The sequence below is a fragment of the Astyanax mexicanus genome, chromosome 1, assembly GCF_023375975.1.
Source record: "Astyanax mexicanus isolate ESR-SI-001 chromosome 1, AstMex3_surface, whole genome shotgun sequence".
NCBI lineage: Eukaryota > Metazoa > Chordata > Actinopteri > Characiformes > Acestrorhamphidae > Astyanax > Astyanax mexicanus.
In genome coordinates, this window is record NC_064408.1 from 126,619,734 (window position 1) to 126,647,140 (window position 27,407).

General features: G+C 39.5%; 1 protein-coding gene across 4 annotated transcripts in view; it reads right to left on the reverse strand.

Annotated features, from left to right (window-relative positions):
* Window positions 1-27,407, reverse strand: part of LOC103042549 (calcium-transporting ATPase type 2C member 1) — a 185,594-nt gene that overhangs the window by 141,572 nt on the left and 16,615 nt on the right. For 3 of the 4 annotated variants that reach the window (XM_049468591.1, XM_049468596.1, XM_049468598.1), the window contains exons 2-8: window positions 16,009-16,113; window positions 9,239-9,355; window positions 5,155-5,244; window positions 5,026-5,061; window positions 3,481-3,542; window positions 2,045-2,153; window positions 1,810-1,965 (exon numbers count right to left, since the gene is read on the reverse strand). In XM_049468591.1, the coding sequence (XP_049324548.1) occupies window positions 1,810-1,965; window positions 2,045-2,153; window positions 3,481-3,542; window positions 5,026-5,061; window positions 5,155-5,244; window positions 9,239-9,355; window positions 16,009-16,113 (675 nt within the window). The remainder of the gene's footprint in view (window positions 1-1,809; window positions 1,966-2,044; window positions 2,154-3,480; window positions 3,543-5,025; window positions 5,062-5,154; window positions 5,245-9,238; window positions 9,356-16,008; window positions 16,114-27,407) is intronic. The other variant, XM_049468592.1, reaches the window with a different exon arrangement.

The following is a 27,407-nucleotide window of genomic DNA, read 5'->3' on the forward strand; positions in this document are numbered from 1 at the left end:
GAACGGTGAACGCTTAGCGATTAGCATCTAACTCTAATAATACTGCTCCAGCAGTATTAAAAGTGCTAAATTTAGAAAATACTGATCTCTGAACAGTGAAAAAGCTAGCTAGCTAAGCGGTTAGCATCTAGCTAATGCTATTTATTGCTGCTCCAGCCTCGGAGCGGCACGGCTCTGCACCGGAGTGTGTGTTTACTGCTCCTTACACCTGACGGGTAAAATTTAGATAATACTGATCTCTGAACAGTGAATAAGCTAGCTAATGCTATTTGCTGCTCCAGCCTCGGAGCTGCACGGCTCTGGACTCTGTATAGCACTGAAACTCTGTATAACGCTGCACGGAGTGTGTGTTTACTGCTCCTTACAACCTGACGAGTAAAATTTAGATAATACTGATCTCAGTGAATAAGCTAGCTAGCTTAGCGGTTAGCATCTAGCTAATGCTATTGCTGCTCAGCCTCGGAGCTGCACGGCTCTGGACTCTGTATAGCACTGAAACTCTCTATAACGCTGCACGGAGTGTGTGTTTACTGCTCCTTACAACCTGACGAGTAAAATCCATACAAAAGGCGCACCGTATTATAAGACGCACTGTCAATTTTTGTGAAAATTAAAAGTTTTTAAGTGCGCCTTATAGTCTGAAAAATACGGTATATTCTTTAGCATTCAGCAAATTTAAGACAAACTAATTTAAGATGAACAAATTTAAGATGACACAAAGCATGTCTAGTTTCTGCAGAAAAGTACTGCCAATAGAATAGGACCCTCCAGAGCCTCCAGCAATGATGGAGCAATGATGAGCTGGGAAGTTGGGAATAAATTTTGTTGGGTGGTGATCATCCAACATCCTGACCTCAGTAACGCTCTCCAGGAAAAAAAAAAAAAAAAAAAAAAACTTCAATATTTTGTTTTACCTGTAATTCTGCTTGGTGTGTATTCATTAATTTCTTCTAGCTATTTGGGATAAGTAGGACCGAACAAGTACAAAAACAAAAACTTTTAGCAAAAAAACTCATATGAGTAGTTTATTTATTTATTTTTTATTGGCAGTGAGGGCAAATAGTTTAACATTTTACAAAATTTCATGGTGCAGAAAAGCAGAAATGTAATGTCCTCATTTGAGGTTGTAGAGTCTAAAGAGGTTAAATAAATAAATTCATTTATTTATTCCTTCATTCATTCATTTAGGCACAGCGTTGTGGATCGATGGCGTAATTCGATTCCTCTCTTTTCGAGTGAATCATTGCGGTTTGCTGATGTTTTTCTATTTTACTCGGTTAAAAACACTCATACAGTGTGAGGAACAGCAGCAGGAGCCCCTCAGATACAGTGCTGTTCTCTTTTTTCCCAAGGCTCTCCACATAGCGAGACGAGCGTTTGACTCCACAGAGCTGAGCTACCATTATCGCAGTCTATTAGCTTGTTATGCTAAATGGCTAGTATTAAATAGCAAGCCGTTTCTGCTTCTTTGGTGGCGCTGTTCTACAAAGTGCTCTACAAAGCTTTTAGTAGTATGGCGGTATGTGAAAAATGCATACAGCACTACAGTATTATAATATCTCAGGGTAGTTTTGATGCTTTTTAAATGAGAATATTGTATTGTGTTGCGTTATTGAGATTAACTGAGAGCTTTAGCACAGTGACAGTGTGTCTTAACGCGTTTGCTAACTGGCCAGTAACACACTAACTTACAAAGCGTAACTCTTTGGAGGTCTGAATGAATGATAAGCTGTTCAGTGTCACTGGAGAAGTGAGTGGGTGGACTATTGGAGATGTTAAATAAGGATTAAAAGTGGAGATTAGAAGTACCTTAGCTTTGCCACAGCGCACCAGAGTACCCATGAAGGCGATGTTGCTCCGGGAAGTGATGTCGCCGTTGGTGGCGGCCGGCTGAGGGGCAGATGTTTTGGAGCAGGGTGTGGTTTCTCCTGTTAGACTGGACTCATCCAGACTCAGATCTACTGCCTGTAAAATCACAAATTATTAGGAAAACATGCTAAATACACAAACACACTCCGTAAATTCAATAAAAGTGTGTTGGCACCTCAAAGAGCCGAAGGTCAGCAGGAACCCTCTCTCCTACAGACAGACAGACCGTATCTCCAGGAACCAGCTCTCGCGCCAACAGGTGCTCCAATCTCCCCTCTCTTATACTGAGAAAGAGAGAGAGACAAAGAGAGAGAGAGACAAAGAGAGAGAGAGACACAAAGATTATTTTTAACACTCCGGTGTGCAATATTTTGTAATAGTTACAGGATATCCTTGGTGTAAAACTTGACCCTTTCAAATATTTAGAATAAACAGAAAAAAAAAACATTTTGTAGCAACATTAACTTTGATTTAGTATAATATAACCAAATAATCAAAGTGTAGACTGTTTAGTTAATGTGTATAAACTGCAAATACTCTCAAAACCTTACAGCAAATATCACAATACAAACAAATACAAAATAAAGTTCTCGCAGGTGTTTCTAATAAAGTGGTTAAAAGGGGTTAAATCTGTATGTGTAAGCTGATGAAACGCAGTGTGTTTGTGTGTGTGTGTGTGTGTGTGTGTGTGTGTGTGTGTATAAAGTGTCGGTGCTGAAGTGCTAATCTGAGATGTGTGTGTGCACGTCTGAGATGTTTGAAGTGGAAATTACAGCCTGTCTCTCTTTCTCTCATGTTTTCGGAGATCTAAACGGCTTGGCAAGATGCAGGGGGTGATCAGAGGGCTTTCAGTAGAGGGGCAAGCACTAGGGGGCGACATGTAGAGGGGAAATTGCTAGAGGGCAATCGGCAGAGGGGCGATCGGCAGAGGGGCAATTGGCAGAGGCCAATCCACAGAGGGCGATCGGCAGAGGCCGATTAGCAGAGAGCCATCGGCAGAGGTAAGATTGCTAGAGGGCAATCGGCAGAGGGGCGATTGCTAGAAGGTGATTGACAGAGGGGCGATTAGCAGAGGGGTGATTGCTAGAGGGCGATCGGCAGAGGGGCGATTGCTAGAGGGCGAGCGGCAGAGGGGCGATTGCTAGAGGGCGATTGCTAGAGGGCGAGCGGCAGAGGGGCGATTGCTAGAGGGCGATCGGCAGAGGGGCGATTGCTAGAGGGCGATCGGCAGAGGGGCGATTGCTAGAGGGCGAGCGGCAGAGGGGCGATTGCTAGAGGGCGAGCGGCAGAGGGGCGATTGCTAGAGGGCGAGCGGCAGAGGGGCGATTGCTAGAGGGCGAGCGGCAGAGGGGCGATTGCTAGAGGGCGAGCGGCAGAGGGGCGATTGCTAGAGGGCGAGCGGCAGAGGGGCGATTGCTAGAGGGCTTTCCCTAGAGGGGCAATTATAAAAGGGATTTCGCTAGGGGGCGACTGGTAGAGGGGCAATCGTTGAAAAGCTTTTGCTAGGGAAGCGATTGGTAAAAGGGCGATCATTAGAGAGCTTTTGCTAGACAATTCAATTGTTTAATAGAAACTTTCTGTAACTGCTCTGGGACTGTTATAAGGACTCACCAGTGGCATTCTGGAGGCACCAGCTTCCCCAGCTCCTCCAGAGACTTCTCAGAGCGATATTCCTAATGAAGTTCCATAAGGTATAAAGTCAGAATGCAAACAAAAAAAAACAAACATGGTAAAAAACACAGTCTTAGCTTTTACTAACCCACAGTCTGTCTGCTTACGCAACCAAAAGGCAAATATGATACTAGTGTTTTAATACATTCCAAAAACATTAAATCTAATGAAGACTGAATCAGTTTTGTGAATTTCTTTAAAGAGCTTCATGATCTGGAACTTAAAGAAAGGGTTATAGAGCTTTGTTTACTTGTTCCCTGAAACAATGCAAAAGATCAAACCCTCAACCATCGATTTCACTCAGTCAGACTTACTCTGGAACTGTATTATATACTCTATACTCTAATAGAGGTTAAGTATCCTTAAATCAATACTGAACTGAACTGTGCAATTTGATTGGCTGAGGGCTGTTCTCAGCTGTTGTAAAATGAACAGTTGCTGTTAAATATTATATGATTGTAATAATCTGTATTAATTTTTCATGAGGTAGTATAAAGTACTGGTCCAAAGGGTGGAAACACCTTAAATTCAGCTTTCTTTCATCAGATTAAAATGTTCTGCACTGTAGATTAATACTAAACTCATCAAACTATGAAGAAAAACATGGAATTATTCAGTAAACCAAAAAAAGTGTTAAACAAACCAGAATATATTTTATATTTTAGATTCTTTAAAGCAGCACCTCTTGCTTAGATGATCAGTTTCGCACATCTCGTCAAAAGTTAATTAGTGGAATTTCTTGCCTCTTAATGTGTAGAAGAGGTAGAGTTGGTATACAGCGAATAGCCCTATTTACAGCAGCACTAGGTAGGATTTCCTTGATTTTTGATCTTTTTAAAGAAGTAAAATTACAGCTTGAAACTCACTGCAGCGCTGCATTGAGGTGTAATAGGGGGAATAGCGGTGCTCTCGTGTCTGTGCCGGAGCTCCTCTGAGCTCAAACCAGACTCTGTAAGTTTTCCGAGGCGGCCGCGACCAACGCTCGCGAGAACTGCGACCTGCTTTCCGACCTTTAGTTGTAACAGTTCTACAAGAACTACTGGTTCATTCTTTACAAACTAACATACAGACACTCTGGCAGAAGCTGGAAAGAGACCGCATATGTCTGTGAAAGCCAGAAAAAGAGAAAGAGAAACTAAAATCCGCCTGAAACATTTATTACACTCTACAACTGTAGCGGGAGCCCACGAGCACAAAATCTCAATCCTACCTAGTGAAGCTTTAAGTAATGTTCACATTCATATTATAGCGAGAACTTCTCAATCCAAAAAGGAGAATTTTAAGAATGTGTGAACTGCAAAGACCATCAAAAACATTGCAATGATAAAATTAGTTATCAGCCTCAGAAAAATCTGGGAAGAGTTAACATCTCCCCAGATAAGAGCATCTAAATGCTTCACAGAGTATTTTTGGTTTGTTTAACATTTTAAAGTTACTCTACTTGATTTACTACATCCTATGACGTGGGCGAGGATCAGCTCTTACCTGAACGAAGGCCACAGTAACGACGATGATAATGGCCTGCAGAGGGGAGGAGGAAAAGATGTTAGTGGTCTGAGCAAGTGCTGGAGGAGAAAAGGAGAAGAAGATGAAAGAACGGAGAAGATAACTCACCACGGTGATGCTGACGGCATCGTCAAACTGCCGCATCAACACGCTGATAACAGCAGACGCCAGCAGCAGCATGATGAGAGGATCTTTAAACTGCAGAGGGAGAGAGATAAAGAATAAAATATATATATATATTAAAGAGTATTAAGACCTGATATTCTGATAGGAACAGCGGTAGGGGGAAAATTATCTTCAAAATTAATTAAAAATGACCAAGAATTTGACCCTTCCAACAAAAAAATTAACACTTTCACTGTTGGACAACTTATTTTTTTTCTTTTAATTTAGACTTTTTTAAACAATAAAAAGGTTATATTTGCTTCATTTACAGTTCTATCTCTTTGTGAGACACTTAAGATAAAATAACTATATATTAATTTGTAGAGAACAATCTCAATTTAAAACCAATCCTAATATTGGGCGATTAATTGACCACTGCAGCCCTACTTTCTCTCCACTCTCTATATGAGGCAGTAAGTAGTTGGCTCTCTCTAAAGCCCACCAGTTATGGTAATGTCCCAGTGACCCTGATGAAGCCCAGCAGCACAGCTGCCCCAGTTTCACCAGCCTGCGGTTGTGCAGCCCTGTGTCACTGTGGACAAAGCTGAGCGATAAACTGCCTACAAACCACACATACAGGAACAGAGTAAAAAGTGCAGAACGTTCAACAAACATCCTGTTCCAGATCTGCAACGACAATCTGCAGAGAAACTAAAAACTAAGCACACGTTCAGAAACCACTTAAACAAGTCTATCATACATTAAATAGGCATGTAGAATAAAGATCGCAAAAGAACAGTAAACACAACTGAATGCAGAACAAACTGAAGATGACCCTGTAGAAGAATAGAAAGCAGAAGATCAAGCAGTTGTTGTTCTAAAGGACAATCAACTAAACAAAGAAACAGAATCAGAAGGCGCTGAAGCAGAATAAGCCAGAAGCGGCCAAAGTGTAAGAAGCTGAGGAAGCAAGATCAGAAAAAAAGAAGCCAGATTCTGAAACAAAATCAGCCAAAGTGTAAGAAGCTAAAGAAAGCAGAAGAAGCAAAAGCAGACACATCTGAAGCAGAAGTCGTTAAGGTGTAAGAGGCTTAAGAACCCGGAAACTGAAGCAGAAGAACCTGAAGCAAAAGAAGCCAAAGTGTAAGAAGCTAAACAAGCAAAATCAGAAGAAGCCAGAGGCTGAAGCAGAAGAGGCCAAAGTGTAGGAAGGCATAGAAGAATCTGAATTAGGGGTGTGCCATATCATATCGTACATGATAATATCGCCAAAAACAACATTTATAATGAATAATATTAAACCCTAAAATGTCGTGCCATATCACCCATCCCTTATTTAGCAAAAGAAAAATTCACACTGTTCTCATTTCCCATTATATATCTACTGAAGACAGATAATATATCTGTTCAGTATCTTTTATTTTACTGCAGTACTGGATATATAGAGATATATGGAGTGCATTATTAGTATTGTGCAGTGGTATATTCTTGGGGGGAAAAAAATTCAGTGTTTTGTCATATCGCCAAAAGTATCGTTATCGCAAAAACACCATGAAATATCGTGATATTATTTTAGGGCCATATCGCCCACCCCTAATCAAAGGCAGAAGAAGTAGAAGCAGAAAAATGAAGCAGAATTGGTCAAAGTGTAAGAAGCTCGAAGCAGAAGAACCAGATGCAAAAGAGGCCCAAGTGTAAGAAGCTGAAGAAGCCGAAGCAGAGAAAGCTGAAGCTGAAGAAGCCAAGGCAGAAAAAATCTGAAGCAAGAGGTCAAAGGGTAAGAAGCTAAGAAACCAAACCAGACAAAGCCAAAAGCTGAAGCAGAAGAATCTGAAGAACGTGAAGCAGAAGAGGCCAAAGTGTAAAAAGCTAAAGAAGCAGAAAAAGTCAAAAGCTGAAGCAGAATAATCTGAAGCAGAAGAAGCTAGAAGCTGAAGCAGAAGAATCTGAAGCAGAAGAAGCCAGAAGCTGAATCAGAAGCATCTGAAGCAGAAAAGGCCAAAGTGTAAGAACTAAAGAAGCAGAAAGAGAAGATGCCAGAAGCAAAAAAAAAACTAAAGCAAAAGAGGCCAACATGTAAGAAGCTGAAGAAGCAGAAGAAGCCTGAACCTGAAGCCGAAGAATCTGAAGCGGAAAAGGCCAAAGTGTAAGAAGCTAAAGTTTAAGAAGCTGAAGAACCTGAAGCAGACGAATAGAAAGCAGAAGAAGCCAATGATGTCTGTCAAGAACCAGAGAACCAAGCATTAGCTGAAACCGACGCATTTCAAGAGCTAAATAAGTAGTTGCGACTGTTGTTCAGGGCACATTAGGTTATCCACAGAGTTTTAGAATGCACAACTTTGAATGTTTATTTTAGTCTTTACTGTTCATCCTTTAACAAGTTTTAAAAGCAGTATTAGCAATTCGCCAAGCTGATTTTCATGTCACTTTAACAGGTTTCTAATTTGTGCTACCTGGTGACGTCAGATTCAGGCTACTCTAAGGAAATGTTAAGTACCCAACAAAACCTGATTTTCAAGCTTCCACCTGCTGTATTATGAAAGTCTTATTATTCTTTTTTTTACCACATTAAATCACTTATTTAAACATCTACACTCCTTTGAGGTCCTGCCAGTCTTGTTCTTCGAACAGTTTTACCATTACTAGATTAATGCCTCTATAATCTGCTCACAGTTTACAGGCCCAGCAGCTTTTACACACTGCAGACTCACAGAAACTGCCCTTTCAATCACAGCAGGAGAACTAAGACCTGACTTTATAAACCAGGGATTTTGCTTTTCTGCAGTTTGTTCTGTAGCTCTGCGGGAGAAAGGTTGAAAGGTCTAAGTAAGAAGCAGGACTGGTCCGAGGAGTCAGTCGGACAGGTCCAATTTAAACCCCTTTCTCTAGTCATTTTTAAAGCTTGTTTGGAGACATCTGGAAACATTGATGCTTTGATTGTATTAACAGGCAAACCTTATCGACCTTTAGTCCACCAACTGAACTTATTGAAGATATTGGTGCGTCATAAGGAATGTCAAAATAATTATTTTAGGGACAATGGATGACCTCAGTAACTGTTGCTGACCTCAACATGACCTACTGTTTGCTTGTTGATTTACATAAGAAACATAAAGAAAAAAAACCAAACCTAGTGTCTGATTTGTGAATAAGTAAAACCCTAAAAGTACACATTTAAGGTCTTGGTCTCAAAAAGGTCACAAAAGAATGTGGGGGAAAAACACTACTCTGCTTTAAAAAGTTTCTAAACCATGATACGTTCCTTAAAAAACTGTTTTGGAACTAGTGCCACAATATAATCACTCCTTGCCCTAAAGTGCTGAGTTTTTTATGTCCCAAATGGTTTAGGAACTCTTTTTATCCCCCCAAACTCTCAGGACATTCTCTAAAATAATCAGGAATGCTTTAGATTTGCTCAAAAGCTCAGGGCATCTTTAGACCCAAACAAAAAGCTCAATAACTCTTCAGAATAACTGAATGGTTCTACAACTTGTTTTAGATCCTGTAAGACAAAGGGACTCTTTAGATTCTGAAAAAGAGTCTTTTTAGGCTTTTTAGGAACCCCTAAAAATGTTCAGAAGCTCTTCAGGTTCTTCGTTAGGCTTAGGACACATTTAAATCCCTGAAAGATTTGTGAAGTAAGCAGAGCCCCAAACAGCTCAGGAACTCTAGGGATTCCCCAAATTTTCAGGAACTCTTTAGATAACTTAAAAAGGTTTAAGAGCTCTTTGGATCAGTTTCCCAAAGAGGGTTTCGCCCTAGTCATAGACTATATGTCGCTATTTATGGAAACTCTCCATTCAGAAGGCTGTGTAGTCCAATATGAAACTTAATAGCTAAAAAACTGCCCCTTTAAATTGCTTCCCAAAATTCTGGAATGCTTTAAAAGGTTTTGGAGTCTTATTATCAGTTTAATGAACTCATGAGATCCTCAAATAAGAAAGGTTCTAAATCCTGTAGACCCCCCAAAAAGGTTACACAACCATTTGGTTCTTTTATCATCTCTAACAGGGTTTAAAACCTTCATCAAAACACTGCTTTTTGGAGCCATTCCCTTTTTAAAACTCTCTCGCAGTCCTCGACTCACCTGAGAGATGTACTTCTTCCAAAGAGGCTCCTCCTCACTAATGTCGAACTCATTCCACCCATGGTAGACACGGCGCCGGAGCACCTCATCGTGGGAAAGGCCAAACTGCAGGTCAGCCTGAGGGAACAGAAGAGAGAGAGAGACAGAAAGAGAGAGAGAAAGAGAGAGAGAGAGAAGAGCAGTGGGTTAGAAATACATCACCTCAGAGAAATGCAGCTTTCCCAAAATAACATCATCTCAAATGTAGCCATGACAACTGACATTAGGAGCGACTGTGGATGAGTGCAGACAATAAATCCATTAACCAGACGCTGCTAATACACCCATTAGCTGATCTCTATAGACATTCATTAAAATGAAAAAAAAAAAAACACTTTAACAGTCATCTAAACCACAGTGCCGACTATTTCTCCAGTAAGAGGGTATCACATATCACAGGTTAAAGAATAAGAAGGTAAAGTAGAGGAATCTGAAGCAAAAGAGATCAAAGCATAAAAAGGTAAAGTAGAGGAATCTGAAGCAGAAGAGATCAAAGCATAAGAAGGCAAAGCAAAGGAATCTGAAGCAAAAGAGATCAAAGCATAAAAAGGCAAAACAAAGGAATCTGAAGCAAAAGAGATCAAAGCATAAGAAGGTAAAGTAGAGGAATCTGAAGCAGAAGAGATCAAAGCATAAGAAGGTTAAGCAGAGGAATCTGAAGCAAAAGAGATCAAAGCATAAGAAGGTAAAGCAGAGGAATCTGAAGCAGAGGAATCTGAAGCAGAAAAAAACAGTAGCAGAAACAAAAAAAAAATGGAAGAGGCCAAAGTGGAAAAACTAAAGACGAAGCAGAAGCCAAAGAAGAAGAACCTGAAGCAAAAGTGGCCAAAGTGTAAGAAGCTAAAGGAGCCGGAAGATGAAGCAGAAGACGTCAAGGTATAAGAAAGCAAAGCACAGGAATCTGAAGCAAAAGAAGCCAAAACAAAGAGGCCAAATTGTAAAAAGTCAAGGCAGAAGAATCGGAAGCAAAAAAACCCACAGAAAGCCTGGATACCACATTAGCCCACGCTGGATGCTATCAAACTTTGAATACCACAGTAGCCCAGAACAGAAGCCAACGGAAACCATGTATACACTTGAAGCCACAAAAACCCTGGATACCAAGGTAGGTCACACTGGAAACCACAGTAACCCTGTATACATCATCCACCCAAATTGCAAACCACAGAAACCCTGTATACCACATTAAGTCAACACTGGAAGCCACAGAAACTCTGTATACCACAGTAGGCCAGACTATATTTATAAAGCACAGGAGTCCACAATGAAAGTCACATAAACCTTGAATACCACATTATCTCACACTGTAAGCCATGGAAACCTGTAAACCACATTAGCTCACACTGGAAGCCAGAGAAACCCTGTATACCACATTAGCTCACACTGGAAGCCAGAGAAACCCTGTATACCACATTAGCTCACACTGGAAGCCAGAGAAACCCTGTATACCACATTAGCTCACACTGGAAGCTAGAGAAACCCTGTATACCACAGAAGCCCACTCTGGAAGCCACAGTGAAAGCAACAGAAACCCTGGATACCACAGCAGGCTACACTGGAAGTCACAGAAACCTTGGATACCACAGTAGCCATCACTGGAAGCCAGAGAAACCCTGTATACCACATTAGCTCACACTGGAAGCCACAGAAACCCTGGATACCACAGTAAGCCACACTGGAAGCCACATAAACCCTGGAAACCACATTAGCTCACACTGGAAGCCACATAAACCCTGGATACCACAGTAAGCCACACTGGAAGCCACATAAACTCTGTATACCACATTAGCTCACACTGGGAGCCACAGAAACCCTGGATACCACAGTAAGCCACACTGGAAGCCACAGAAACCCTGGAAACAACATTAGCTCACACTGGAAGCCACAGAAACCTTGTATACCACAGTAGCCCACACTGGAAGCCACAGAAACCTTGTATACCACAGTAGCCCACACTGGAAGCCAGAGAAACCCTGTATATGAAAAGTAGCCACAGAAAACTGATGTACCACACCAACCCAAATTGGAAACCACAGAAAAACTGGTTACCACAGTAGGCCACACTAGAAGCCACAGAAACCCGGTGTACCACACCAACCCAAATTGGAAGCCACAGAAACCCTGTACACCACATCAACCCAAGTTGCAAACCACAGAAACCCTGAATACCACATTAGGGTACACTGGAAGCCACAGAAACCTTGGATACCACAGTATTTCATTGGAAGCCACAGAAACCCTGTACAAAACAGCAACCCAACCTCTGTATACCACAGTAGCTCACACTGGATACCACAGAAACCCTAAATACTCTCACACTGTATAGAACAAAAACCCACACTGTCTATTCCTATTCAATGTACAGCTTCCAGAATCTGCAGAGCTTCTGTAAAGCTGAATCAAGTTCAGACAACTTAAGCTCCAGGTTTACTTAGATCTCAAGCAGCCAGATAATATTCAGAGTTTCTAACTGTAGCAACACTGTATCTCACTGAAGCTCCACCTCCTCTACAGAGTACAGCTACAGTTACTAACATCAATCAGGAATCTAGAACCCACTTCACTCCTGTCTCTGGAGTGTGCTGTTCCACACAGCGGGCCGGGTAATTGCCTCTCCTCTGAATCTGCTGACTGGGCATTGTTTTGACCCGCGGGTCAGACGCTGCTGACCGCCTCCAGTCTGACCACATCAGATCGCATAGCAACCAAGCTGTTCCAGAACCTGCCCAGCTTCAGATACCACAAACACTTCAGCCTTAAAATAGTAATGAGGGGTGTGTGGCACGGCGTGTTACGCATTGTCTAAGTGCATACAGTATACACATACACACACACACACACCAACAAACAAGCATAATATTATGGTATGATCATACAGGATACATCGCTAAGCTAAGCTAAAGGTATACAGTGGGTCAACAGCATTATTACTGTGACAGGCCTATCTACCATAAATACATATAACAACTTAACATAAATACTCTAATAGACTCTATGGACCGTACCTTACACCCTGAACAAGCATGATACAGTGCATATTGCTATCTAACACCCAACCAAAAATCTATTTTTTTTATGCCTTCCACCTGCCTTGTTAAAATAGCAACAGTGCGTGTGAACATATCTATCGTATTTTTCGCACTATAAGGTGTACCAGATTATAATAAACGTCAATTTTCTAGTCTATTTTCATACATAAAGCGCACTGGATTATAAGACTCATTATGCAACACTAGTAAGGAACAGTGATTTTGGCATGTTTTCCTCCTAATCTAGCTTAGCCTGTAAAGCTAAGATAAGTAAGAAAATCTGTAATTCTTAAAAAAAAAAAAAAAAAAAAAAAAAAAAAAAAAAACAAAAAAAAAAAAAAAAAACATTTTCTTTCTAAGTCAAACGAGTGCTGGATGTTAATATACACAGATTTATCTCCTGAAAACTGTTTATTTTGGTGAGTAAAGCGCTTCCGTTTATTTACAGTAAGCTTACATTTAAGTAAGCCAAGACTTACCTAGCTGTTCGTTTCACATAGCTTGTTTTAACACAGTAAACAAGCGGGCAACAGTCCGATAATACTCACCTTTGAACAGCGAAAGAGCTTGTGTTTAGCGCTGTGGTTAGTGGATAATGCTAATGCTGCTCTAGCAGTGCTATACAGGGTTAGCAGTAGGCTACAGTCCTATAATACTCACCTCTGAACAGCGAAATAACTAGCACTGTGGTTAGAGGCTAATGCTAATGCTGCTCTAGCAGTGCTAGCAGGGGTAAGCAGCAGGCTACAGGCCGATAATACTCACCTTTGATCTACAAAAGAGCTAGCGCTTAGCATGGTTAGCGGCTAATGCAAATGCTGCCGTAGAACTAAACTGAAACTCCTGTATAACTCTGTACTTTAGCAGAGTGGCTTTACTGCTCCTTAATACCTGACTGATAAAATTCATACATAAGGAGCATCGGATTATAAGGAGCTCTGATGATTTTTGGGAAAATTAAAGGATTTTAAATGTGCCTTATAGTGCAAAAAATACTGTACACTGATGGGCGTGGTGTTCTGGAAATGAGGTTTGTTCAGGTACATTTCTGGAGTTTTGCTTGTTTATCTTGGTAACAGAAAACACAGGAGCTCCACTGACTGAATACAACCTAGACAGACGCCAACAGTCAGACGTTCATCGCTATCTTGGCAGTAATATATATGTTATATTACTTAAATAAGCAGCTGGAGCTCCTTCAAAGTTTGAACAAGCAGTTCAGGGTTCTCTTCTGAAACGTGTTTGTTAAACAAGTCCAGGTAGCTGCACTGTTAAATTAGCAATCCCCCAAAGTCAGAGCTCACCTATAGATCATAGATATAGATTATATATTATATTTAAAAACCCTAAACTAAGAAGAGCAGGCAGAAGAAAATACAAAAACTCAGAAACAAGAGCACATGGCCTCAGCTTGAGAAACACACCAATGGTGAAATTTCTGCACTGAAATTTTTGGCCATGCTATTTATCAGAGCAGTGCACGCTAGAAACCGTGCACAGATCTTCAGTTAAAGATGTTGAACCTTCGATTTCCTGTGCATGGTGACTCTGCAGATCCTCACGACACAGCGAAGAACAGCAGTTCTGCTCTGTTCACATGTCATCTTATATCTCATTCATGATTTCTATAAACACCAGTAATTATCAGACACAGGTTCCTAGAGTTTTTAATGACCTGGTAAAAATCAGCTTTTTGCCACAGAGCAGCACCAGCGAGTTCACTACAGGAGTTCACTACAGGAAACACAAAAACTCACTAAAGCTCACTGGAGTCACGAAATCATTTTATACTATGAATATCTAATCACCTTTAAACAGCCTGTAACTGTTTTAGCAGAGGTTTTTTTTGTAACCTTATTATTTATTTTAATTACTTTGTCTTTTTTTTTCCTTTAGCCCTTTTAATTCATTTATTTTATTCATTTCATCCTTTTATTTGTTTTGTAATTGCTTTTACTTTTGGCTTTTTATTTCATTTATTTTTTCCCTTTCATTTTTTTATAATTTCTTTTTTTTTTTTTTTACTTCTTCTTCTTATTATTTATTTTAGTTCCATCATTCACTTTTTTTATAATTGTGTTTTTTTAGGTCCCTTATTTCTTCAACTGTGTTTATATTTTATTATTCTACGTATTTATCTCTTTGTTTTATTGCTCTACATTTTAGCCTGTTTGCATAACCTTTTTTTTATTATTGTATTTTTCCTTAATTAAATCTTACATTGTTTGCTTGTTTTAATAAATTAAACCTAATTATCAATCCCTTTAATTTTGTGTAAGCTCAGCTACATTAAAAATAAGGGTTAGCCTCAATGTATTTACTGAGTGGAAATAAAGGTTGATTGACATTCTAAACCTCATACAAGTACGATCAGTGTTTAAAACCAGCTGATTTTATAATTACAATTTAATACACCAGTCATCTGTTCTTGGACCTCCCCAACCGATGGAGGTTCCAGCAAGGTGCTCAAAACCTTGTTTGTTTGGACACTTCTAACCCAACTGCAACTCGACTCCAATCTCTGGTTGACATTCTCATAATCATCCTAAAACACTAAAACATACATAAATTAAAACATTTTAAATTATAATTCAATTAAAACTTAGAACAGTGGTGAACCGGCCTACCAGAATTATTCCAAAAGGGCATGAACAACTAATCCAGGAGGTCCAAAAAAAAAGAAAAGAACCCAGAAAAACATTTAAGGAACTGCAGGATCTCACTCGCCTCAGTTAAGATTAGTGTTAATGATTCAATAATAAGAAAGAGACTGGGTGAAAATGGTCTCAATGGGATACCAAACAGAACACAACCACCAGTCTCAAATTTACCAACTAACATCCTGAAGATCTCCAGAACTTTGGGTAATTATTCTTTACAGGACTGACAAGACATCATACTGATTGTAGTAAAACATGGTGGTGGTAGTGTGTGTGATGGTCTGGGGCTGCTTTAAAGCTTCACTAGGTAGGATTGAGATTTTGTGCTCGTGGGCTCCCCCTACAGTTGTAGAGTGTAATAAATGTTTCAGGCGGATTAGTTTCTCTTTCTCGTTTTCTGGCTTTCACAGACATATTCGGTCTCTTTCCAGCTTCTGCCAGAGTGTCTGTATGTTAGTGGGTAAAGAATGAACCAGTAGTTCTTGTAGAGCTGTTAGAACTAAAGGTCGGAAAGCAGGTCGCAGTTCTCGCGAGCGTTGGTCGCGGCCGCCTCGGAAAACTTACAGAGTCTGGTTTGAGCTCAGAGGAGCTTCGTCACAGACACGAGAGCACCGCTATTCCTCCTATTACACCTCAATGAAGCGCTGCAGTGAGTTTCAAGCTGTAATTTTACTTCTTTAAAAAGATCAAAAATCAAGAAAATCCTACCTAGTGCTGCTTTAATAAATGAACTTGCTTTAATAGATGGAAGCAGAAATTCCAGTTTACCAGACATTTCTCAAGGAGAATCAGCTTCAACCATCTGTTCCTTAGGTGACCTCAAGCTCAGGAATACTTGGGTTCTGCAGCAGGACAATGACCCAAAGCACACAAACCTCTAAAAGTCCACCAATTTATGCTGGAAAATCCTCCAATGTGTTTAAATCTGAATTAAAATAATTCTGTAAAGAAGAATTGGAACTAAATTCCTCCACAGAGATGAGAAAAACTCTTTCACACATTTTATTGCAGATAATTGAGCATGATTGAGCACTAGTGTTACCTGCAGTGCACACGCGGCTTCGTTCACAGGAAGTTCACTGGCTTTTTTGGACGTTAGTACCGGAACCATGGTCTCATCTTCACTCTGGGGTTGACACTCGGCAAGCTGGAAACAAACAGAGAAGCAAACAGACAATTAGGAGGCCAGTAAACCATCATTACTGCATTACAGCACTCCACTTCCATCAGCACTCGCCCTATATCCCTCTCTGTGCAGCGCAAACACTGATGCAGAGCTATTTTAAACCGCAGGAGATGAAAAGATGAGCGTGCACTGATGATGATGCTGCGTTATCTCACGAGCCTCACCACGGAAACGCAACACAATACCGGCCTGTATTTCAGAGATCAGAATTAATGTCAACAGTCAAATATAATCTGCAGAGAAAAAAGGGAACAGCAGTGGATTAGCCTATACTGTAACTTCAGAGATAATACCATCACAACCTAATCCTCCCTCAAACACAGGACTTTTACTGCTCTCTACAGCAGGATATGATTTATATATATATGTGTGTGTATATATTAGGGCTGCACAATATATGGCGATGTGTGCATGTGCAATAGTCACATCACAGGACGTGTGACGTCACTTAAGGCAATTAAATCAATGAAATACACGTCATGTTGCAACATTTCTATTTGTGACACAAGAAGTACTGTAGGTACACAGCGCTGTCTCTGTGTCTGTGTGAGTGACAGACTGCTGCTGCCTGAGAAGTGCGAGGTAATCGCATGCATGGCCTCCATCATCCACATGGTTGGGCATGTGCTTGTAAACGTGAGCACTTGTGGAAAGCTGTGCACCTCAGTCCAGCACAGTTTAGCAGCGCAGATATTTCCAGTTACAGCTGAATTCACAATTTTAATCCCAGAAAAACAGAAAAAACACTTATTTTTCCTTTTAAAAAGACATTTAAATGCTTGATTAAATTGCTGATTACTGTTGTTTTGCTGTTTTCCTCAGGTTTTGAGTCTGGTGACATCATGGGCCCTGCATTGTTTGATATCATGATATATATCGTCGAAGAACAAAAAAAAAAAAAAAAAAAAAAAGAACATTTGCAATAAAAAAAAAATTGTCCAATATCATGCAGCCCTAGTGTGTATATATTTTTTTATTTATTGATATCTACACTCAAAATTTTGCAATTTTAAAGACACTCTTTTCCGGGTATAGATAAGACACTTCAAGTAAGTTCAAATAAAGCATGGTTGATACCATGGCAGGGATTAATGTAGGTTTTCTAAAATATATATGTTTACAATGTATGTGCAAATGTATTGAAACATGTACTCATAGACTGTTTCATTGTTCCTTCTGAGGTAGAGGTGAGCAATATGGTTTGACTAATATTTTACCATATTGCAAGTGTTTCTAATGTAAAAAAAAAAAAAAAAAATAGTGATATTTTTCAAGACAGTATTTTGTTTTTGTTTTGCTGTTATTTACTTTTAATAGTTTGTGTGCATTTTATAGCATGAACTAAATATGTGGTACATTTTTGTAACTTTTTCTACATAATATGTAGGGTCTTGGTAAGTTAATAGAAATGTATATAATATTTAAATATTTACACTATATACAATTTTCATATCTATTATACTGCTGTAGTATTTTCTTGATTTGTTGTTTGTTTGTTGTTGAGTTGTTATGTTTTATTATATCGCCAAGAATACTGTTATTGCCGGTAACCAAGGTAAGACGGATAAACACTTCAGAAATGAGCAGCGTTTTTAGATATTTTAGAATAAAAAGATTAAATGTCTCTAGGTAAAATCGTGATTAATACATTATTTTGAAAATAACATTAAAACTGTAATTTGAATTAACACAATTAATCGTAAAAAATTGCCCAGCATTAGGCATGGTGCTGTCCTTATTCTTCTTTAGCAATATTGAGGCCATGTCATTATTTTGTAAAATATTTCAATAATGTAAATATATCGTGACAGGCCTATATCTAAAATAAATATTTGCTCACTTAATCAAATATTCAGATAGGCAATGAGTAATCTGGAACAAGCAAATGGTTAAAAACGATAAAGATAATTTTTCAAGTTTAATCATAGAAACGTGATTAGTTCAACTGGAAACTGGGTTTGTAAATATTCATTATAACTCTTTTGCAAGTAATTCCTTACAAATAAACAAATGACCTCTGTTCCAATTGGCTGTCGTGAAATAAATGTATCTAGAAAAGTACTCAACTGGCCATGCCCTGGCTGCAATGCACAGTAAGAAAATCACATATAAAAACAAAGCTATACATAATATAATAGTTTAATTTTCAATAAATTGACGTCAAAATAAGGAAACCTGCATAGAACCACTCTGGCAACACCCTACCAGAGCCCCGCCCACTTGATCAGTTGAAGGAACTTTGGCCATTTCGGTCTGCTGGTTGAGATGCTCAGACAGTACAGAGCAGGATTAGCCAGTAGACTTCTTCTAAGGGAGGAATCTGTACCTACTGTATGGGGCAAATCAGAAGTTGAAGGAGTTTTGTGATTCTATCACAGTTAAGCATAGACTAGCTTGTTCCTATTTTGCTATATAGCACAAGCAAACACTAACGTGTCCCGTGGTAAAAGTGTCAGAGCCCTTAAACGGCTCATTGTGAAAGGGGCTGAAACTGGTTAGGATAGAGCTGGAGAGGTTTTTATCTTCATGTAAGAAATAGGGCTGCAACGATTAGTCGATATAATCGACAATGTCGATTATTTAAAAATTGTCGACTAAATTTGTTATTAATTTCATTGTCAACTAATCGTTAATTTGTAAGAATACTGCATTATAGGGCTGCAGCTATCGATTATTTTAGTAATCGAGTACTCGATTGTACTCGATTAATCGAATCGATTCGATTAATCGAGTACAATACAAATTTAATAATTAGTACTTTAATAAATTAAGTTAAATTATTTTCAACAACGATTTCTTTTAATATCAAATCTACAGAGCATTAATCAATAAGAAAGGCATAAAGATTTGCTTTATGTTGTGCATCTTAGCTTCTGAACAGCAGAGATGGATTCTCCTTCTTAAATGCTCCATAATTATTATTGCCCTTTTTTCTTGAAGTTGTTGCTCTATTCCCGCTTCTCAACAAAAAAACTCCTCTGTCGCCTCCACTTCCTGCTTCCTGTGCGCGGGTGATGTAACGCTAAGCGCGTTGTCACATTAAAAGTCACTGCAAAATTCTGCGCTCTGAGTTTTTCAATTAAATAAACGATTACTCGAGGCACAGAAAATTCCTCAATCAATTTTTTAAATCGAGTAACTCGATTTACTCGAGTAATCGTTTCACCCCTACTGCTTTACACAAGGTGCTGGGGACAGAGGCGCAATGGGAGATGGGTAAATTTTATCAAAATGTGTGTTTCCAAAAGTGCCCAAACACAAGATATATTACAAATATTACATATTTACTTACTAAATGTAGTACTTTCCACATTAAAACAAAATCTAGACATTTAAATGCCTTTTAAATATAATGTTCCGCTGTTTCTATCGTTTTTAGAGATTGAGGACATGGCAGAAATAATCGTTGACTAATCTACGAATCGAAAAAAAATGTATCATCAAATTAGTCGATTACCAAAATAATCATTAGTTGCAGCCCTAGTGAGAAAGAACTTCATGAGCATGTTTTGCACATCTCATAGACCTGTTCTAACTTGTCCCCTTTAACAGTAAACTACAAAAACAGAAATGCAACCAGTAAAACTGGTAGAAATCCTGTCCGTCACGCACAAAACACTGAGACATGTAAGCTTTCTGACGCAGCTGTAGCAGGAAGCATTAATACAGAGCGTGAATCAGACTGAAACTCTACCTTAATCACATTATTCTTACAGTTTATCCAGAACAAAAAGCAGCTCCATTACAGAAAGGCCTGGAGCTGAGGGGAGGTTTCTGATGGGAAAGTTCTCCTGCTGTAATCGCAGAACAATGGAGACATCAGCCCAGATCTGGAGACAAATCTAATAGTTTAGCAGAGAAGGAGGCGGTACATTCTGACAGTAATGGTATTACGTGACCTTTAGGAAAGTAAGAAGTAAGAAAAGTGCTCTAATACTACAAGAACATCAACCCTGTTACATATTTCTTCAGATCATCTTCAGTTCAGGAGGCTTCCTGCTAAATCACTACCGTTTCACAAAGTCTGAACCTGTTAGACTGGGTTTACTTTTCTATTTGCTGTGTCGCTAAATTAGGAACAAGAAATGCAAAGTTATTTTTAAAGTTGTTGGATGTGTCTGATCTCATTCCTGCATGCTAACTTCCATACTGAGCAAATACAAAACAAAAAACTGTGCTAGCTAACATTTCTGAAGAACATCAGAAAAGAGAGCTGCGATCGTTCAGTTAAACTCCCTTTCTTGGCCAAGCTAGAGATTGTGATCGGTTCTTTCTCTAGGGGTGTTTTCACACTTTACTTACTTACTTAATTACTTACGATTACACTTATACAGCACCTTACTGCCACTCGAGGACTACTCTCAACCGGAAACAACCGTCCACCAGGAAGACTGCATTGGACATTGAAGAGTTGGTCCACCATAGAGTACTTACACCACCAGGGTATTCAATTTTCTGCCTTATTTAGAATTCCCAATTTTACCCACACAGACATGGGAAGAACATGGAAGCTCCACCCAGATAGAGACTTGAACCCCAGACCCCAGCGCTTGGAGGCGAACTTGCTAATCACTAAGATTGTTTTTTTCTGGTTTAAAGCAGTTGATGAGTTTATTTCGAGTGTTTCCTCCTCGGTTTGGTTTGTTTTCACACAGGCACAAACCTAAAACGCACCAAAGTGCGCCCCTGGAAGAGCTATCTGTACAGTGTAAAGCTGCTTCAATAATTAATGTAAAAAATGAGCTGCTGATCTTTCAAAAACTGTGTTTTTCAACAGCATGTCGTAGTAAACGAAGTTCCGTTGCACACTCGGTTTTCAGCATTTAAAAAATTTAGCATGGAGCAGCAGCAGATGAGACGCAAGTTAATAGCTGTAGTAATTATTAGCTGTATAATAAACCAGGTTAAACTGCACCTGAACAGCCGTTTAACTATGAGGAGTATATTAAATAGTCGGTTCAGATCAAGTTTGGATCACATTCTCACCACAAACAGAACACCTCCAGGGTTGGTTTGGGCGTACAGTTTGCCTTCATAACTATTACAATTCACAAAACTTAATACACCCTAAGATAGAATCATGAGGTACTCCACAACAAACTGGTACAATTCCTAATCTCAGAAACAGACAGGGTTAGTGGGTTACCGGAACACGGAGAGAGAGAGAGAGAGAGAGAGAGAGAAACAAAGAGACAGAAATAGAAAGAAAGAAAGAAAGAAAGAAAAAAAGAAAGAGAAATAGACAGAGAGAGAAACAAAGAGAAAAATAGAAAGAAAAAAAAGGTAGAAAGAGAGATCGATACAGACAGAAAGAGACAGAGAAAAAGAGAGAATAACAGAAAGAGAGAGAAAGATAGAAAAAGAGAGAGAAAGAGAGAAAGAAAGATAGAAAGAGAGAAACCAAAAGAAAAAAGAAAGAAAGAGATAGAGAGAGAAAGTGAGAAAGAGAGAGAAAGAGAGAACAAGAGAGAGAGAGAAAGAGATACAGGGAGAGAAAAATAGAGATACACAGAGAGAAAGAGATACAGAGAGAAAGAGAGAACAAGAGAGAGAAAAAGAGATACAGTGAGAGAGAAAGAGAGATACAGAGAAGGAGAAAAAGAGAGATACAGAGAGAGAGAGAAAAAGAGATACAGTGAGAGAGAAAGAGAGATACAGAGAGAGAGAGAAAAAGAGATACAGTGAGAGAGAAAGAGAGATACAGAGAGAGAACGAGAGATTCAGAGAGAGAAAGAGAGATACAGAGAGAGAAAGAGAGAGCGATACATACAGAAAGAGAGAGAGAGAGAAAGAGAGAGCGATACATACAGAAAGAGAGAGAGAGAGAAAGAGAGAGCGATACATACAGAAAGAGAGAGAATGACAGAAACAGAGAGAGAGAAAACACAAGGATTTATATAAGAGAAAAAGATCTACCTGTTTCTAACCCATTCATCAGAACAGATCCTCTCAACAACTTTACAACACCCGTACACACACACACACACACACACACACACAGACAGAGATAAAAGAAAGCTTCTTACATAAGAAGGTGTGTGTGTGTGTGTGTGTGTGTGTGTGTGTGTGTGTGTGTGTGTGTGTGTGTGTGTGTGGTTGAGAGGATTCCCCCTAATTAAAGATGGCAGACGCTCAGTCTTGGATCAGCCGCTCGCTCTCCTGCTGCTGCTGCTGCTCTGTAATCAGTGAATGGATCTCCTACACCTCCAAATCCTCCTCATCATCATCATCATCATCACCTTCATCACCCTCATCACCTTCATCACCCTCATCATCAGACCAATACAGACCTTCCACAGCTTTACTGACTCAAATACCTCTAATAAATCATGCTGGATTTTAGAAACAACAATATGAATGTTCAGATATTATTCCTTTTTTTTAATTTGGTGGAACAACCCTGAGTTTTGTAGCTTTATTATTGCTGTTAAATCTCTGTATCTATCTATCAAGGTCTCTTCTCTACAACACACAGCACAGAGAACATGACCTCAGCAGAGTGTTCTGTGGGACAGAACTGGGACACAAATTCCACAGTGTGTCCAAGGTCGTCCTCTCAGAAACCCAGCTCCAACAGAACATGAGAGACATTTCTTAATAAGACATCAGTACAGTGGTAAATTAATGGAATTCGAGAAGATCTGCTAATCCTGAACTAGGCCCGTCACGATAAAACTGTTGGCATTTTAAGATCAATAAATGGCACTAATATAAATGATAACATAATATAATAACAAAGGAATTACACCCTTTTAAAGATATGAGCATTTCCGCTCCTGGTTACGCACCTAATTTTGGAATCCAAAAAGTTCCCAGCTTGAATCAAAGTAGGTTATAGTGCAGCCCCGGTCTGTACCAGCTGGCCCGCATTGGACCGTCATGAAGAACCTTACTGAGGCAACACAAACCTAAGCGACACTCAAGTTAAACGACTAGAGCCGCACAGGTTCGTTTCTCTGTTTCTTTAAATTACCTAAAAATGTCCTAATTATGTTAAGTTTAGAGTTCATTCGCTCCCCGTGTCAGTGTTCTGCACTTCCGGGTCACGGTTGCCACCCCCACAGTGCAAACACAATGGATGATATCATGATGATTAAAATGACTGAGATCATGTCCATTTATTGAACGATAAGTCGATAATGTAGTTATTGTGACAGGCCTATCCTGAACCAACAGTAAACTGATCAAACCGGCTCTCAGCTACTTCTGGGTAGTGCACCTCCTGGTGAGAGATCGTTCACTAGTTAGCAGTAGTTAGTAGTGCCTCTACAAGGAACTTAAAGACATTTAACCCAATTGACAAATTTTAAAGGGTATTATGGCCCAAAACCCATTTAATTCCTTAGCCATTCCCCTCTGTTTCAAGGGCTCATGTCTAGGAGTAGGGTGTTCTGATTCTTGTTAGGCTGGATGGGTAGGTTAGAGGTTAGGGGAAGTGTTGGGGCTTCATTCTAAGATTTTTTTTAGAGGAACACTCAAAACTGAGAGCTATGAGAGTCTCTGGCAAGACTGTATGGAACAAGTAACCAAAGAAATCCATAAATTTGAGTGTTTTCCTTGTTACAAATCACGATAACCACTTTCTATATTAATGTGAGTTTAATGTGTAGTTTAAGTCAATGTTTTATAGCCATTTTCTTCATTACAAGCATTAAAAAAAGTGCTAGTACTTCATCTCAGTACTTAGCTAGCTAGCTAACTTTCCCATTTCATCCTATTCCAATGGTGCAACATATCGAAGAGGCTACCGCGCTTAAGGTGGAACATACTAATTAAATAAAACAAAAAGCAAATAGAAGCTAACTTCAGCTCCACATCACAGAGGAGTTAAGGAATGGGCAATAATGATTCATTGCTGCACCACCTGCCCCCTTTCTAAAGACGCACAATACAATACGCCCTACTGTTAACAAGTGGACAAGTAGCAGTTAGGTTGCTGACCTTTAGTGCTCCACTGCTATAACGCTATATATCTGTACATCTGTACTGGGTTCTTCAAGGGTTCTCTCAATTATTAGGGGGAGGATTTCACCCCTTTCCTTGTAACTCTGTTCCAAGCGAAAGGGTTACATTTGAAAACAAGAGAAGTGGGATGGACAAATTCTACAAACCCGCCATCTACTCCATGCATCATCCAGCCACAATCACATTTTCTTGCAGTGGTGTCATGAACGAGAAACCTGGACGGTTACAGACTAGAACTCTATCGTCTTTTGCGACAAATCCAGGTTTAGTTTAAGACCCAAAGACGATTGGGTTTTAGTGTGGAGGTCTCGTGATGAAGCTTCAATCCTGCCTTTCCTGTGGAGCGATACATTGCCCTAAAAAACTGCTGGTGTAATTGATTGACTATAGTATATGAGAATCCCCAGATCATCAGTCGGTAACCCCTAGTAGTGATAGAAGGAACATTATCAGCTCAGTGATCTGAGCAGAATATCCCGCAGATACATGTGTTGCTGCCTTTCATGCAGAACTTCCAACTGATAGCAGCAGCATTTTTCAGCAGGATAATGTTCCCCCACACACAGCAAGGGTTTCCCAGCAATACAGAAACGTCTCCACCAGATTGCCGCACTTCCTCTTCCTGCCCGCTGTTCAGATTTATCACCAATTCAGCATTTATGGAGCAGTTGGGACTCTGCAGCTTCAACTTCAACCTAACCCTGAGTTCACACTGAAATGCGACGAGTCGCTTGTGTCGTCCAGCGACAAGAAAAAAAAGACACAAAAAAGGAATCGCTTGGTCACTTTATTCTCCAGCTATAACTCACAAGTTTGCTAGACTCTTGGCTGTTTCAGTGATTTACCTTCGCTGGAAATGCAGCCATCCTGCAGATTGACGTGGGTCCACCTCATTCAATAGAAAGAACAGCGAAAGGAACCAAAAATTCAGAGTGCAGGAGCTTGAGGACCTCGGATTGCCTTGTTTGTGATTGGTCCGAAAAAATGCTAGAAGCCAATCGGGTTAGAATGTGGCTTCATCGCGTCATAATTTTTATAAAAGGTTGAGAAAAAGTTGACTCTGTCGCTTGTCGTTCTGCCGCTTTGTCGTTCATCGCCTGTCGCATGTCGCAGGGACAAATCACGCCCTGCCATTGAAAATGAATTGGCGCCTGTTGCGTTGAATGCAGGGTAACAGTGTAGAGCTACAGGATCTACAGGCCAAGCTGTAACAACATCTGTGGGTAAATGTGCTGCAGGATTCATACAGAACCTGTAGAACCTCCATCATACTCCATCAAACCATCTCAATCTTAGCAGCATAGAGCATAGTGGATCCAACAGGATCTAAACTAGAGTCTCTATCCAACAATGAACTCAATGAACTTCTTGGTGCATGATCTAAATTTGGTATACTTTTTATTAATATACTGTTCATTATTAAACCAAGTAACAATAAGAGTTAAACTCTTTCTAAAGCTATTTTGTTTGGGCCGATTCCAGTAAAACTAATAAAACTAACACGCCCAGTTATATTTCTCCAAACACACCCTCATTTCCATTGTGATTTGGAATTAAAATCATGGCTTAAAGACGACAATGCATTTAAAACATACAGGGAATTGCTTAAGTCTACAGTATACATTTACACCCCTGCCTCCATCCCTCTGAAACACTTTAACGAACAAAAGCAACAGGAAAGTTCCACTCCAGATCCTGTATCAGGTCCTGCTGAGCTCCAGCTCTCTGTAGCTTCGTTTCTCAGCATGCGGTCAGGAGATAAACACGGTCTGCAGAGCGATGTGGGAAAATTCCACTGATACTGATATACTGATGTCCATGCAGCGCCCTGCCCAGAGTTTACTTCATACAGTCTATAAAACGACTAGTGCAGTCTATTAAAGTCTATAACTGAGAGTAATTGATATATAGTGATGAATTAGAGAAAATAGGCATGCATGCTGTATTATCAAGTTTGGCGGTTGCCAGGAGAACAGTATATGTCTGACTGCATTGTGGTGAGTGTAAAGTTTGGCTGAGGGGGGATCATTATGATTATAGTGTTTTGCTGTTTTTCAGGATTTGGACTCAGCCTCTTACTTCCAGTGAAAAGAACTTTTGATGCTCTTTAAGAGATTTTGGACTATTTTATGCTACGAAATTTGCAGAAACAGTTTGGGGACAAATTTCCCTTTCTTTTCCAGCAAAACAGAACATCAGTGCACAAAGCAAGCTCCATAAAAGCATGGATAAGCAAGTTTGAGAGTTTGGTGTGGAAGAACATGACTGGCCTGCACAGAGTCCCGACCTCAACCTGATGTTTTGTTTTATATAAAGTACATTTTATAAAATGTCTATTCAAGTTCAAGGTTTTCCCCCCCCCCAATATAATGGATATACATTCTCAATATATTAAGGATGCATGCAGACAATGCCATTTCTTCAGATATGGAGTCCCGATACTGTAAACTCTAAATAAAATACTAGAAAGATGCCTATAAATTCTCATATTTATAGGATTTCAATCTGTATAAGTTTTTTTTTTTGCTAAATGCAGTGTTCTGTATTCCAAATAAAGTATAATGCACCTACAATAATTGAATTAACTGGTAGCTGCACATTTAAAAAAAATAATAATAATAAAGTGCAGTAAAACATGCAAGTAGGGAAACATAATAATTAATAGCCCCACACTGCTGCCTTAAGTCAAGTGTAGGACTGCCTTACGATATGGCTGCTCTCTATTTCTTTCTTACATATAGTGATGCAGTGCATGTGCACCAGTACTGGCCCTTGCACCAATACAGTAATGGTGCAAAACTACTGTATACTGATTTCCAGCACCAGACGCGCGCCAAAGCATTTTATTTTTAAGTTGCACTGCAAAGAAATTTGATCTGAGTTAGTGCTGGACAATTATGGCCATAAAAATCTCTAATTCAGATATTTTCCCTACAACAGATGACAAAGAAATGGTTCAAAACTAAGTTTACCTGTAAAAATGTTTATATATATATATATATATATATATCAGTTTGGTGTTCAGACGTTTTGGGTTTGAATCAATGATTTAAAACTTTGTTTTCAAGCCCATGCTTCCACTGATAGATGATGGATTATACTTCAGAACGCAGGTTTGTGCTGATAATTAAGAAATAACGCACTAAACGTGTCACAGAATGAGAAATTATTATTGTTTTTCACAATTAATCACAGATCCTTATCGGAGAGCGATGACGCTGCAGTTTTTAGAAGCGGTAAGATTTTTCTTTTATCTTTATATATGCTTTATTCCACTGGTGGAATGTTTA